Source organism: Bufo gargarizans, unplaced genomic scaffold, assembly GCF_014858855.1.
Source record: "Bufo gargarizans isolate SCDJY-AF-19 unplaced genomic scaffold, ASM1485885v1 original_scaffold_1156_pilon, whole genome shotgun sequence".
Taxonomy (NCBI): domain Eukaryota; kingdom Metazoa; phylum Chordata; class Amphibia; order Anura; family Bufonidae; genus Bufo; species Bufo gargarizans.
In genome coordinates, this window is record NW_025334258.1 from 75,775 (window position 1) to 92,107 (window position 16,333).

Genomic DNA, 16,333 nt, shown 5'->3' on the forward strand with positions numbered 1-16,333 from the left:
ATCTCCACCTGTATACCCCTCCATCTATAATAACATCTCCACCTGTATACCCTCCATCTATAATAACATCTCCACCTGTATACCCCTCCATCTATAATAACATCTCCACCTGTATACCCTCCATCTATAATAACATCTCCACCTGTATACCCTCCATCTATAATAACATCTCCACCTGTATACCCCTCCATCTATAATAACATCTCCACCTGTTTACCCCTCCATCTATAATAACATCTCCACCTGTATACCCCTCCATCTATAATAACATCTCCACCTGTATACCCCTCCATCTATAATAACACCTCCACCTGTATACCCCTCCATCTATAATAACATCTCCACCTGTATACCCTCCATCTATAATAGCATCTCCACCTGTTTACCCCTCCATCTATAATAACATCTCCACCTGTATACCCCTCCATCTATAATAACACCTCCACCTGTATACCCCTCCATCTATAATAACATCTCCACCTGTATACCCCTCCATCTATAATAACATCTCCACCTGTATACCCCTCCATCTATAATAACATCTCCACCTGTATACCCCTCCATCTATAATAACACATCCACCTGTATACCCTCCATCTATAATAACATCTCCACCTGTTTACCCCTCCATCTATAATAACATCTCCACCTGTATACCCCTCCATCTATAATAACACATCCACCTGTATACCCCTCCATCTATAATAACACATCCACCTGTATACCCTCCATCTATAATAACATCTCCACCTGTATACCCTCCATCTATAATTACTCCTTCACCTGTATACCCCTCCATCTATAATTACTCCTTCACCTGTATACCCCTCCATCTATAATTACTCCTTCACCTGTATACCCCTCCATCTATAATAACATCTCCACCTGTATACCCTCCATCTATAATAACATCTCCACCTGTATACCCTCCATCTATAATTACTCCTTCACCTGTATACCCCTCCATCTATAATTACTCCTTCACCTGTATACCCCTCCATCTATAATTACTCCTTCACCTGTATACCCCTCCATCTATAATTACTCCTTCACCTGTATACCCCTCCATCTATAATTACTCCTTCACCTGTATACCCCTCCATCTATAATTACTCCTTCACCTGTATACCACGCCATCTATAATAACACCTCCACCTGTATATCTACTATCTACTGAGGCCAGAAGGGGAGAGAGGAGTACTATATGCTGAATTATGGGGGGGGGGGGGGGGACACTGCAAATTATGGGGGACACTGAGGGGATCTAGTGGGGCACTATATATGGGGCATTGTATATTGATACATTATGGGGGCACTAGGAAGAAGGGGGAGAGGAGCACTATGGGGAATTTACTAGGGGCACTATATAGGGGTATTTTATACTGGCACATTATGGGGGCACTATGGGGACATTAGCTCAACTGGGGGCATTACAAGGGGGTATTTTTGGCACTGGCACATTATAAGGAGAATTGTTACTATTGGGGGGCATTATGATGGGCTTTATTACTACTGGGGGTCTATGGGGAACATGATTACTAGTATGGGCACTATGGGAGCATTATTACTTCTGGGGCACAGTGGGGACATGTTGGGGTCACTGTAGGAGCCCTATTACTACCATGTGTGCTCTAGAAGAGAATTATTCCTAATGGTGGGACTTTTGGGAGCAGTATTACTGTGGGGACACCTTGGCACAGTATCAGCTTACCACAATTATTTTTTGGGGAAGTTATGTTTACACTATTAGTGTCAAGGGGACTATTTGCTGGGCGCAGTTATTTTAGGGCACTGGGTGGCAATAATTATTACAGGGCACTTTCTGCATCGTACTACTATTATCAGGGGGTTTATCTGTTTCTGCAGTACAGTATTGGGGAGCACAGCGGCACAGTATTGGGGGGCACTATCTGTGTGGTACTACTACTATCAGGGGGTTTATCTGTTTCTGCAGTACAGTATTGGGGAGCACAGCGGCACAGTATTGGGGGGCACTATCTGTGTGGTACTACTACTATCAGGGGGTTTATCTGTTTCTGCAGTACAGTATTGGGGAGAACAGCGGCACAGTATTGGGGGGCACTATCTGTGTGGTACTACTACTATCAGGGGGTTTATCTGTTTCTGCAGTGTAGTATTGGGGGGAACACAGCGGCACAGTATTGGGGGGCACTATCTGTGTGGTACTACTACTATCAGGGGGTTTATCTGTTTCTGCAGTACAGTATTGGGGAGAACAGCGGCACAGTATTGGGGGGCACTATCTGTGTGGTACTACTACTATCAGGGGGTTTATCTGTTTCTGCAGTGTAGTATTGGGGGGAACACAGCGGCACAGTATTGGGGGGCACTATCTGTGTGGTACTACTATTATCAGGGGGTTTTTCTGTTCCCGCTGTACAGTATTAGGGAGCACAGCGGCACAGTATTGGGGGGCACTATCTGTGTGGTACTACTATTATCAGGGGGTTTATCTATTTCTGCTGTACAGTATTGGGGGCACTATCTGTGTTGCACTAGTGTTATCAGGGGGATTATCGGTTTCTGTTGTATAGTATTGGGGAGCACAGCGGCACAGTATTGGGGGTAGTAGGAAGATTTGTCCAGAAGATGGGAGGATGATGGAAAAGTAGTAAACTAAGATTTTGTTAGTCAAACTGCAGAGACGAGAAATGGGTGAAAAATGGTGTCTGGTCTAAAAGGAGAAGATGAGGAAAGAGAACATCTACATCAAAGAGACGTCACTGAATGTAAGAGGTATGGGGCGCTGTATTACCCTGGATGTAAGAGGTATGAGGCGCTGTATTACCCTGGATGTAAGAGGTATGGGGCGCTGTATTACCCTGGATGTACGAGGTATGTGCGCTCTATTACCCTGGATGTAAGAGGTATGTGCGCTGTATTACCCTGGATGTAAGAGGTATGGGACGCTGTATTACCCTGGATGTAAGAGGTATGTGCGCTGTATTACCCTGGATGTAAGAGGTATGGGACGCTGTATTACCCTGTATGTAAGAGGTATGGGGCGCTGTATTACCCTGGATGTAAGAGGTATGGGACGCTGTATTACCCTGGATGTAAGAGGTATGGGGCGCTGTGTTACCCTGGATGTAAGAGGTATGTGCACTGTATTACCCTGGATGTAAGAGGTATGGGCGCTGTATTACCCTGGATGTAAGAGGTATGAGGCGCTGTATTACCCTGTATGTAAGAGGTATGGGGCGCTGTATTACCCTGGATGTAAGAGGTATGTGCGCTGTATTACCCTGGATGTAAGAGGTATGAGGCGCTGTATTACCCTGTATGTAAGAGGTATGGGGCGCTGTATTACCCTGTATGTAAGAGGTATGTGCGCTGTATTACCCTGGATGTAAGAGGTATGTGCACTGTATTACCCTGGATGTAAGAGGTATGAGGCGCTGTATTACCCTGTATGTAAGAGGTATGGGGCCCTGTATTACCCTGGATGTAAGAGGTATGGGACGCTGTGTTACCCTGGATGTAAGAGGTATGGGGCGCTGTATTACCCTGGATGTAAGAGGTATGTGCGCTGTATTACCCTGGATGTAAGAGGTATGTGCACTGTATTACCCTGGATGTAAGAGGTATGAGGCGCTGTATTACCCTGTATGTAAGAGGTATGTGCGCTGTATTACCCTGTATGTAAGAGGTATGGGGCGCTGTATTACCCTGGATGTAAGAGGTATGGGGCGCTGTATTACCCTGTATGTAAGAGGTATGGGGCGCTGTATTACCCTGGATGTAAGAGGTATGGGGCGCTGTATTACCCTGGATGTAAGAGGTATGAGGCGCTGTATTACCCTGTATGTAGGGGGGGATGGAGGGGTTAGTAGTACAGTAATATCTGCACATTGTAAAAAAAAAAAAAACACCCCAGCTCAGGACCTCCACATCCAGCATGTACATCTCCGCATGTATACCCCTGCTCCGTACACCTCCGCCTGTATACCCCTGCTCCGTACACCTCCCCCTGTATACCCCTGCTCCGTACATCTCCGCATGTATACCCCTGCTCCGTACACCTCCGCCTGTATACCCCTGCTCCGTACATCTCCGCCTGTATACCCCTGCTCCGTACATCTCCGCCTGTATACCCCTGCTCCGTACACCTCCGCCTGTATACCCCTGCTCCGTACATCTCCACCTGTATACCCCTGCTCCGTACACCTCCCCCTGTATACCCCTGCTCCCTACACCTCCCCCTGTATACCCCTGCTCCCTACACCTCCACCTGTATACCCCTGCTACGTACATCTCCACCTGTATACCCCTGCTCCGTACACCTCCCCCTGTATACCCCTGCTCCCTACACCTCCCCCTGTATACCCCTGCTCCCTACACCTCCACCTGTATACCCCTGCTCCCTACACCTCCACCTGTATACCCCTGCTCCGTACACCTCCACCTGTATACCCCTGCTCCGTACACCTCCGCCTGTATACCCCTGCTCCCTACACCTCCACCTGTATACCCCTGCTCCCTACACCTCCCCCTGTATACCCCTGCTCCATACACCTCCCCCTGTATACCCCTGCTCCGTACATCTCCACCTGTATACCCCTGCTCCGTACACCTCCCCCTGTATACCCCTGCTCCGTACACCTCCACCTGTATACCCCTGCTCCGTACATCTCCACCTGTATACCCCTGCTCCGTACACCTCCACCTGTATACCCCTGCTCCGTACACCTCCACCTGTATACCCCTGCTCCCTACACCTCCACCTGTATACCCCTGCTCCGTACACCTCCACCTGTATACCCCTGCTCCGTACATCTCCACCTGTATACCCCTGCTCCGTACACCTCCACCTGTATACCCCTGCTCCGTACACCTCCCCCTGTATACCCCTGCTCCGTACACCTCCCCCTGTATACCCCTGCTCCGTACACCTCCACCTGTATACCCCTGCTCCGTACACCTCCACCTGTATACCCCTGCTCCGTACACCTCCACCTGTATACCCCTGCTCCCTACACCTCCACCTGTATACCCCTGCTCCGTACACCTCCACCTGTATACCCCTGCTCCGTACACCTCCACCTGTATACCCCTGCTCCCTACACCTCCACCTGTATACCCCTGCTCCGTACACCTCCACCTGTATACCCCTGCTCCGTACACCTCCACCTGTATACCCCTGCTCCGTACACCTCCACCTGTATACCCCTGCTCCCTACACCTCCACCTGTATACCCCTGCTCCCTACACCTCCACCTGTATACCCCTGCTCCCTACACCTCCACCTGTATACCCCTGCTCCGTACACCTCCACCTGTATACCCCTGCTCCGTACACCTCCCCCTGTATACCCCTGCTCCGTACACCTCCCCCTGTATACCCCTGCTCCGTACACCTCCACCTGTATACCCCTGCTCCGTACACCTCCACCTGTATACCCCTGCTCCGTACACCTCCACCTGTATACCCCTGCTCCCTACACCTCCACCTGTATACCCCTGCTCCGTACACCTCCACCTGTATACCCCTGCTCCGTACACCTCCACCTGTATACCCCTGCTCCCTACACCTCCACCTGTATACCCCTGCTCCGTACACCTCCACCTGTATACCCCTGCTCCGTACACCTCCACCTGTATACCCCTGCTCCGTACACCTCCACCTGTATACCCCTGCTCCCTACACCTCCACCTGTATACCCCTGCTCCCTACACCTCCACCTGTATACCCCTGCTCCGTACACCTCCACCTGTATACCCCTGCTCCCTTCACCTCCACCTGTATACCCCTGCTCCGTACACCTCCACCTGTATACCCCTGCTCCCTACACCTCCACCTGTATACCCCTGCTCCGTACACCTCCACCTGTATACCCCTGCTCCGTACATCTCCACCTGTATACCCCTGCTCCGTACACCTCCACCTGTATACCCCTGCTCCGTACACCTCCACCTGTATACCCCTGCTCCGTACACCTCCACCTGTATACCCCTGCTCCCTACACCTCCACCTGTATACCCCTGCTCCGTACACCTCCACCTGTATACCCCTGCTCCCTACACCTCCACCTGTATACCCCTGCTCCGTACACCTCCACCTGTATACCCCTGCTCCGTACACCTCCACCTGTATACCCCTGCTCCCTACACCTCCACCTGTATACCCCTGCTCCGTACACCTCCACCTGTATACCCCTGCTCCGTACACCTCCACCTGTATACCCCTGCTCCGTACACCTCCACCTGTATACCCCTGCTCCGTACACCTCCACCTGTATACCCCTGCTCCGTACACCTCCACCTGTATACCCCTGCTCCCTACACCTCCACCTGTATACCCCTGCTCCGTACACCTCCACCTGTATACCCCTGCTCCGTACATCTCCACCTGTATACCCCTGCTCCGTACACCTCCACCTGTATACCCCTGCTCCGTACATCTCCACTGACCCCCCTGACATTCTGCACGCTCCCATGATTGTGATACGCCAGGACTACTGTACTCACCATTTTTAGGTATTGGTTTCGGAATTTACTGGAGCGTCTCTTGCGGCCTACAGACCTTTGCATCTGTGAATGAGATGGTGCCAGGGATGTAGTTATGGTTTTGGAGCATTTCTTTGCTGCTGGAACATGATCGGACCCATCTGCTTTCTAAGCTGCCCATACACTTTACATATCTGCCATAGTGTTATCACTGCTGACAATCTCATGTGTTTTAGGGCAGCCCCCACTATGGCTTTTACCCCATTGGATCCTTTTCTGGAGATAAGCAGCATCAGATACGTATGGTGGCTGCTTATCTCTCCTTCTCCTATGTGTATGGGCAGCTCAGGTGCATTAGGGGACAGACATCTTCTCACCTCATCACTTTCATAGGTCACGGTGTCCTGATTGTTGTAGGTTATTGTGTCTCCGTTTTCCGACTCCTCTGCTGAGATAGGAAGTACAGAAGAAGGCCATGTTCAGCGGGATTGGCTGCGTTATCTTTGTGGTGTGAATGTGACTACAGAGATACAATACCCCCCCACCACCACCACCATAAAACTCTGCTGGGAATGTTGACAAGGCATCGGGATCGCGGCACGACGCGGCAGCTCGTTGTTCACACCACGTCTAAAGGCTGTATTAGAACTGTAGATTATACAGGAGATTGTGGGGAAGGAAGCGTTCCTTCTCGGCAATCGCCTGCTCGTCAGAGAAGGAGATACATTTACCTCCAGCGATCTCCTCCACAGTATAGGGAGCAGTGATCATTGATGGCACCACTCGTCCCTCGTTAGGTAGAGGTGAAGCACTGCTATTGCGATCGCTCGTCCTCATGCAGCTGCATTGTCGGTGGGCAGCAGATCGCTGTTACGAGAGCTGATAATTTAGATGCCTGCATGAACGACCGGATCACCCGATGAACGAGTGCTTCACATCAGGTGACCAGCGGCACCTTTACAGATTGTTGGGAACGAGCGCGATAGGGTACATTCACACGTTCAGGATTCATGTGCGGAGAATCCGCACTGAAATCCGCAGGTGTTCGCAGGCAAATCTGTGCGGTCAATCCGCATCAATTGGTGCGGATTTGGTGCAGATTTTCCGCATTCGGATTTTACTGAAGTGAATGAAGAAAATCCGGTCAGAAAAAAATCTAATAAATTGACATGCTGCAGATTTTAAAATCCGCACTGCAAGTCAAAATCCGCGTGGAAAAAATCAGCATCATGTGCATTGAGAATTTCTAATTCTCATAGAATACAATGTACATGACCTAGGGTGCGGATTTTCCACATGCAAATCCGCACGCAATCCTGATCGTGTGCATTCAGCCTTAATCTGCCTGTTGGATATAAGCATCAGGAGTGTTCCGCAATGTCTACAGTCGTGGCCAAAAGTTTTGAGAATGACACAAATATTAGTTTTCACAAAGTTTGCTGCTAAACTGCTTTTAGGTCTTTGTTTCAGTTGTTTCTGTGATGTAGTGAAATATAATTACATCGCACTTCATACGTTTCAGAGGCTTTTATGGACAATTACACGACATTTATGCAGAGTCAGTATTTGCAGTGTTGGCCCTTCTTTTTCAGGACCTCTGCAATCCGACTGCGCATGCTCTCAATCAGCTTCTGGGCCAATCCCTGACTGATACAACCCATTCTTTCATCATCCCTTCTTGGAGTTTGTCAGAATTAGTGGGTTTTTGTTTGTCCACCCGCCTCTTGAGTATTGACCACAAGTTCTCAATGGGATTACGATCTGGGGAGTTTCCAGGCCATGGACCCAAAATGTCACCGTTTTGGTCCCCGAGCCACTTAGTTATCACTTTTGCCTCATGGCACGGTGCTCCATCGTGCTGGAAAATGCATTGTTCTTCACCAAACTGTTGTTGGATTGTTGGAAGAAGTTGCTGTTGGAGGGTGTTTTGGTGCCATTCTTTATTCATGGCTGGGTTTTTGGGCAGAATTGTGAGTGAGCCCACTCCCTTGGATGAGAAGCAACCCCACACATGAACGGTCTCAGGATGCTTTACTGTTGGCATGACACAGGACTGATGGTAGCGCTCACCTTTTCTTCTCCGGACAAGCCTTTTTCCTGATGCCCCAAACAATCGGAAAGAGGCTTCATTGGAGAATATGACTTTGCCCCAGTCCTCAGCCGTCCATTCACCATATTTCCTGCAGAAGATCAATCTGTCCCTGATGTGTTTTTGGAGAGAAGTGGCTTCTTTGCTGGCCTTCTTGACACCAGGCCATCTTCCAAAAGTCTTGGCCTCACTGTGCGTGCAGATGCGCTCACACCTGCCTGCTGCCATTCCTGAGCAAGCTCTGCACTGGTGGCACTCCGATCCCGCAGCTGAATCCTCTTTAGGAGACGATCCTGGCGCTTGCTGGACTTTCTTGGACGCCCTGAAGCCTTCTTAACAAGAATTGAACCTCTTTCCTTGAAGTTCTTGATGATCCTATAAATTGTTGATTGAGGTGCAATCTTAGTAGCCACAATATCTTTGCCTGTGAAGCCATTTTTATGCAACGCAATGATGGCTGCACGCGTTTCTTTGCAGGTCGCCATGGTTAACAATGGAAGAACAATGATTTCAAGCATCACCCTCCTTTTAACAGGTCAAGTCTGCCATTTTACCCCAATCAGCCTGACATAATGATCTCCAGCCTTGTGCTCGTCAACATTCTCACCTGAGGTAACAAGACGATTACTGAAATGATCTCAGCAGGTCCTTTAATGACAGCAATGAAATGCAGTGGAAAGTTTTTTGGGATTAAGTTAATTTTCATGGCAAAGAAGGACTATGCAATTCATCTGATCACTCTTCATAACATTCTGGAGGATATGCAAATTGCTATTATAAAAACTTAAGCAGCAACTTTTCCAATTTCCAATATTTATGTAATTCTCAAAACTTTTGGCCACGACTGTACCTCTGTACAGACAAATACCTCTGTATAGAAAAGCGTATTCCATCATTCTGCACAGCACAAATAAAGGCATATCACCAGATCCAGGCCCAACAGATGTCAAAAGGGCGCCCTATGGATACAGCTGATGTATTTGCTGGGTGTTATGGTCCTACGGCCCATAGCATAGGTAGATAACTAGGTAGGTACTCAGAGCAGCAAGCAGGAAACACATGGAATTACTCACCAGTTCTAGGCAGTTTAGGTCTGGAGTAATCACCCAGGGACTGAAATAGAGGAAATATGATGACATGATTGTTAGCTGTCACATTCCATTCCTTATACTCCTCTATTACTACTACATTTCATTTTATTTTCTCTAGATTGAGTAGTCACATGATATAACACCTTTGCAACCCCCGTGGTCATTAGTGGTTTCTAAGACCCCCTTTCCCCTGGACACCACCAGTTCCTTACAGTCACAGTCCAGTTGTTGTCCATGTTACTCCCGGGCTGGTTCATCATATATTGGATTCTCCGCTCAGTGCTCAGCAGATCAGACAGGAGTTTGTTAAGAGTTTTCCGAGTAACAGAACCAAGGAGGATCTTAGAATCTATAAAAAAAAAAAAGATACGGTTGGCAAAGAGACAAGTCAAATGTCGATAACCTTGTGGAAGTCCTAGATATGCAGAGATAAGAAGAGATGGGTAGATATGATGCAGGGTGAGGCTGGGCAAAGGTGGCATAACTCTATATGTAAGGAGGCTTAGCTTAATAACCTTCACATCCCGGCTGCAACCTGCAAAGTCCTTTCCTGGGTTCTATATAAAAACCTGCAGAACATTGAGATATGGAAAGATGCTGCGATAGGTCTCCAAAAAACACTCACTTATCCTGGAGGAGCATGAGAGATTTCCCTGGACCCTTGTGCTCCAACCATGGAGATCCACCACCAGTGTCTTATAAGCATGTGCTGCCCGTTTCACTAATGAAAAGACGCATGCATGATGGTGGACACTCAGAGGCTGTTGGGCCAACTTTGGAGGAGGGGGTTCACCAAGAATCCAGACCAAACCAACATCTTGAGCAACATTTTGAAGGCTTAAAACCTATCTGAGGAGCTTATGTTATCTCACTGTGAAAAGGATATCACAGTTATGGCTCATTCTCACTTGCTTGTAATGAAGGGCTGTATAATATAGAATAGTTAAAGGGAACCAGTCACCAGTTTTATGGTGTCCTAACTAAGGGCAACATAAATAAGTGACTGATTCTCTTAGCGAAATGCTGGGTCACTTTCTTTAATTGACTCAGTCAATCTGACAACATCTTGTATCAAATATCCACATGACAGGTTCCCTTTAAAGGCCGTGTCCTGCTTTCTATAAAAAGTTGCACAACATTGTATGAACGTCTATCATTCCCTCCCTTTTATCTCTCTGCTGAGTCCTCCAGACCACTAGAGGGAAGTTCTACACAACACAATAAGGGTGGGTTCACATCAGCGTTATGGATTACGTTATGGCTTACGTTATGGCTTATAACGGAAAGTAACGGAATCCATAAGACTGAAATCAAAACGGAAGCCTTTAAGAGGCATTCCGTTTTGATCTGTCATAATAGAAGTCTATGGGAATCATAACGGATCTGTCTGGTTCCCGTTATGCAGAACGGAGAAAAAAAGTCCTGTCGACGGGACTTTGTTTTCCGTCTTGCATAACGGGAACCAGACAGATCCGTTATGATTCCCATAGACTTGTATTATGAAGGATCAAAACGGAATGCTTCTTAAAGGCTTCCGTTTTGATTTCAGGCTTATGGATTCCGTTATTTTCCATTATACGCCATAACTGAATCCATAACGCTGATGTGAACCCACGCTAAGCTGTGGAAACCAGTGTCAGGCAGCTGCTGCCAAGGCCAATAAGATAATGGGTTGCATCAGAAGGTGCATAGATGCCCGTGATGAGAAGATAGTCCTACCCCTTACACATCACTAGTCAGACCACACATGGAGGACTGTGTACAGTTCTGGGCTCCTGTGAACAAGGCAGACATAGCAGAGCTGGAGAGGGTCCAGAGGAGGGCAACTAAAGTAATAACTGGAATGGGGCAACTACAGGACCCTGAAAGATTATCAGCATTAGGGTTATTCACTTTAGAAAAAAGACGACTGAGGGGAGATCTAATTACTATGTATAAATATATCAGGGGTCAGTACAGAGATCTCTCCCATCATCTATTTATCCCCAGGACTCTGACTGTGACGAGGGGACATCCTCTGCGTCTGGAGGAAAGAAGGTTTGTACACAAACATAGAAGAGGATTCTTTACGGTAAGAGCAGTGAGACTATGGACTCTATACTGTAAGAGCAGTGAGACTATGGACTCTTTACTGTAAGAGCAGTGAGACTATGGACTCTATATACTGTAAGAGCAGCGAGACTATGGACTCTATACTGTAAGAGCAGTGAGACTATGGACTCTATACTGTAAGGGCAGTGAGACTATGGACTCTATACTGTAAGAGCAGTGAGACTATGGACTCTTTACTGTAGGAGCAGTGAGACTATGGACTCTATACTGTAAGAGCAGTGAGACTATGGACTCTATACTGTAAGAGCAGTGAGACTATGGACTCTATACTGTAAGAGCAGTGAGACTATGGACTCTATACTGTAAGAGCAGTGAGACTATGGACTCTTTACTGTAAGAGCAGTGAGACTATGGACTCTTTACTGTAAGAGCAGTGAGACTATGGACTCTTTACTGTAAGAGCGGTGAGACTATGGACTCTATACTGTAAGAGCAGTGAGACTATGGACTCTTTACTGTAAGAGCAGTGAGACTATGGACTCTTTACTGTAAGAGCAGTGAGACTGTGGACTCTTTACTGTAAGAGCGGTGAGACTATGGACTCTTTACTGTAAGAGCGGTGAGACTATGGACTCTTTACTGTAAGAGCGGTGCGACTGTGGACTCTTTACTGTAGAAGCGGTGCGACTGTGGACTCTTTACTGTAAGAGCGGTGCGACTGTGGACTCTTTACTGTAAGAGCGGTGAGACTGTGGACTCTATACTGTAAGAGCGGTGAGACTGTGGACTCTTTACTGTAAGAGCGGTGAGACTGTGGACTCTGTACTGTAAGAGCGGTGAGACTGTGGACTCTGTACTGTAAGAGCGGTGAGACTGTGGACTCTGTACCGTAAGAGCGGTGAGACTGTGGACTCTTTACGGTAAGAGCGGTGAGACTGTGGACTCTTTACTGTAAGAGCGGTGAGACTGTGGACTCTTTACTGTAAGAGCGGTGAGACTATGGACTCTATACTGTAAGAGCGGTGAGACTATGGACTCTGTACTGTAAGAGCGGTGAGACTATGGACTCTGTACTGTAAGAGCGGTGAGACTATGGACTCTGTACTGTAAGAGCGGTGAGACTATGGACTCTGTACTGTAAGAGCGGTGAGACTATGGACTCTATACTGTAAGAGCAGTGAGACTATGGACTCTTTACGGTAAGAGCAGTGAGACTATGGACTCTTTACTGTAAGAGCAGTGAGACTATGGACTCTTTACGGTAAAAGCAGTGAGACTATGGACTTCTTACTGTAAGAGCAGTGAGACTATGGACTCTTTACTGTAAGAGCAGTGAGACTATGGACTCTATACTGTAAGACCAGTGAGACTATGGACTCTATACTGTAAGAGCAGTGAGACTATGGAATCTATACTGTAAGAGCAGTGAGACTATGGACTCTTTACGGTAAAAGCAGTGAGACTATGGACTCTGTACTGTAAGAGCAGTGAGACTATGGACTCTTTACTGTAAGAGAAGTGAGACTATGGACTCTTTACGGTAAGAGCAGTGAGACGATGGAGCTCTCTGCCTGAGGAGGTGGTGATGGTGAGTACAATAAAGAAATTCAGGAGGGGCCTGGATGTATTTCTGGAGTGTAATAATATTACAGGCTATAGCTACTAGAGAGGGGTCGTTGATCCAGGGAGTTATTCTGATGCCTGATTGGAGTCGGGAAGGAATTTTGTATTCCCCTAAAGTGGGGAAAATTGGCTTCTACCTCACAGTTTTTTTTTGCCTTCCTCTGGATCAACTTGCAGGATGACAGGCCGAGCTGGATGGACAGAGGGCTTTTTTCAGCCTTATATACTATGTTACTATTCAAGTCGTGAAAAAGGGAAGAGGAACCTTCAGCATCCACAATCGGAAACTGTTTAAAATCTGAAGTTTTCAGAAGGCTCCGGACGTCTTTGTATTTGAAGCCCTTCACAAGATACCGCAGGTCGGTCACCATGAAGTCCTCAGCACATACGTCATGGACACTGGGAATAGAAGAAAACCATTTCAGTGAGATCCAGCCTAAGTTATTGTCATATCGGAGCCCCATCCCCCAGTCATCCAGCCCATTGGCATCTTACCTGTTCTTTCCCATTGCCAGCTTTGGCAGGTATGGAAGTTTCTTGACTATAATTATAATGTCAAAAAATGAATTCTGGCAGCTTTGGCTGATGGCATTCGCTATAAGAACAGCTATCAGGACGGGAAGAATGTGCGACATTTGTCCGGTTAATTCAAATACCAGGAGAGCTGTAGAGAGGGTGTGAGTGACCGCCCCAGAATATGCGGCAGCACCTGCAAGAGCCAGAGGAACGGTATGAGACACGGACCATCATATCCTTAGCAAAGGTGACACATCAACTCCCAGGGATCACCACAGGCACCTGCAAGCGCGTATCCAGCTGGAGTGATCTTAATCGGGATCCCCTCTGAGATAAACCCATCAGGGAAGATTTTGGCAATAATTTCTCCATAGAGCCGACCGAGTCCTGCACCTGTTGGAAAGAACATCAGATGGGATGATGAATCCATACTGGGCAGTGTTCTGGACAGTAATCTACCTATGGAAGGGGAGATTTAATAAAAAAAACATGGAGAATGTGACAGGGTATGACTGATAAACCCCCCCCCCCCCACATTGTTCTAGACAGTCATATTCCTACTGAAACCCAAGAGTTCTGGACCCTGTGACACTCCATTGCAGACCATCAGACGTGGGCATATATACACAAATATACTTATGTCCTCACCAGTGAGCACATGGACACTCTTGATGGTGAGGTCCACATCTTCTGATGATGAGGCACATTCCCAGGGAGGTGTACATGCTCCATCATTCTGTACCATCATCATAGCATAGAAAGGACTATGTGGACACCAACATCCAGGTTGCCCTTTGGAGCAACTCTGAAGAGGAGGTAAAGTCACGTCCACATCCATGTTTAAGTACTGCGGAGCTGGCGAACCAGACTGGAGTTAGTTGTGGACCGTCTTGGCGGGACTAATGGACTGATCAGTGCAGTTCATGGATTAGGGACCCCACTAGTGTCCACCATGTGGTCACCTTACTACCTTCAGTACAATTACGCCTCTATCTAATTCATACAGTTTATAAACCTTGCAGCAACGCATTCCAAGACCTAGAAGTATTTTATTTTTCTGTTGATGGAGCTGTGTGAGGGCTTAGATGTATCTAGGGGGTTGAATGGAGGCGACTGACGTAAGCTGTGTGTAAGCCTGCGCCATCACTGCGTCATACGGCAGAGCGTCTTCCCATCTGTGACCTATGTATACTATAGGTACAATGGCAATCTGACAGCACCATGATATCGATGGGTGACTATATCTACTGCTGCTTCATGTTACTCACCATATACAAACACTGGGAGGAAGTATCCAGCGGGGATGACCATGGTGTTCGCAAAGAGGAGCATAAAGAACTAAGGAGACATCATGAGAAACACTATAATCTGCTCATCATTCTATAGCCCAGTGATATTTCATGTATAGAGACACGTAATGCACAGCTATGACACAATAGTACATGTATCATACTTCCACCAGTCACCCAGAACATTAAAACCAACTGACTGGTAACCTGGTCCCCTCGTGACTCTACAAGGTCCACATGGACGGACTGGTCACTGATGCCCTGTGCGGCTAACAGGAGCTTTGTCGGCAATTTTCTCTTCTGCGGGATTGGACCAGACGGGTTAGCCTTCACCCCCAATCATATAAGTGAGCCTTGAGCGCCCATGGCCCTTTCGCCTCTTCACCAGATGTCCTTCTTTGGCCCCCATTTGCCAGTTGTTAATCACTAACATACTGGGAACACCCTATAAGATGCCCTGAGCCAGTCATCTGCACATCACAATCTGGCCCTTGTCAAAGTTGCTCAGATCCTTGCACTTTCTCATCTTTCTTGCTTCCAGCACATCACCTTTAAGATCTGACACTTGCTGCCTCCCATCGCCCCGACAGGCTCCATTATCCCCAGGTAATCAGTGGGGTTCTCCTCACCACTCAGAGGTTAACGGTATGACTGATTGAAGGGATTCCCTGCTAATACTGACATATAATACTATCATATAACACCTATAACACTCTCATACAGTACACTGCTAATACTGACATATAATACTCACTGATAACAACTATAACACTCTCATAGAGTACACGTCTAATACTGACATATAATACTCACATATAACACCTATAACACTCTCATACAGTACACTGCTAATACTGACATATAATACTCACTGATAACAACTATAACACTCTCATAGAGTACACGTCTAATACTGACATATAATACTCACATATAACACCTATAACACTCTCATACAGTACACTTCTAATACTGACATATAATACTCACATAAACCACCTATAACACTCTCATACAGTACACATCTAATACTGACATATAATACTGACATATAATACTGACATATAACACCTATAACACTCTCATACAGTACACGTCTAATACTGACATATAATACTCACATACAACACACCTATAACACTCTCATACAGTACACTGCTAATACTGACATATAATACTCACATACAACACACCTATAACACTCTC

The 16,333-nt window shown here is 47.1% G+C and overlaps 1 protein-coding gene across 1 annotated transcript in view; it reads right to left on the reverse strand.

The window, feature by feature from the left end:
- Positions 1–16,333, reverse strand: part of LOC122923012 (chloride channel protein ClC-Kb-like) — a 66,903-nt gene that overhangs the window by 3,927 nt on the left and 46,643 nt on the right. Inside the window, exons 10-17 of the mRNA XM_044273802.1 lie at positions 15,107–15,176; positions 14,121–14,231; positions 13,818–14,031; positions 13,588–13,721; positions 9,860–9,996; positions 9,630–9,669; positions 6,845–6,915; positions 6,489–6,551 (exon numbers count right to left, since the gene is read on the reverse strand). Coding sequence (XP_044129737.1) covers positions 6,489–6,551; positions 6,845–6,915; positions 9,630–9,669; positions 9,860–9,996; positions 13,588–13,721; positions 13,818–14,031; positions 14,121–14,231; positions 15,107–15,176 — 840 coding nt within the window. The remainder of the gene's footprint in view (positions 1–6,488; positions 6,552–6,844; positions 6,916–9,629; positions 9,670–9,859; positions 9,997–13,587; positions 13,722–13,817; positions 14,032–14,120; positions 14,232–15,106; positions 15,177–16,333) is intronic.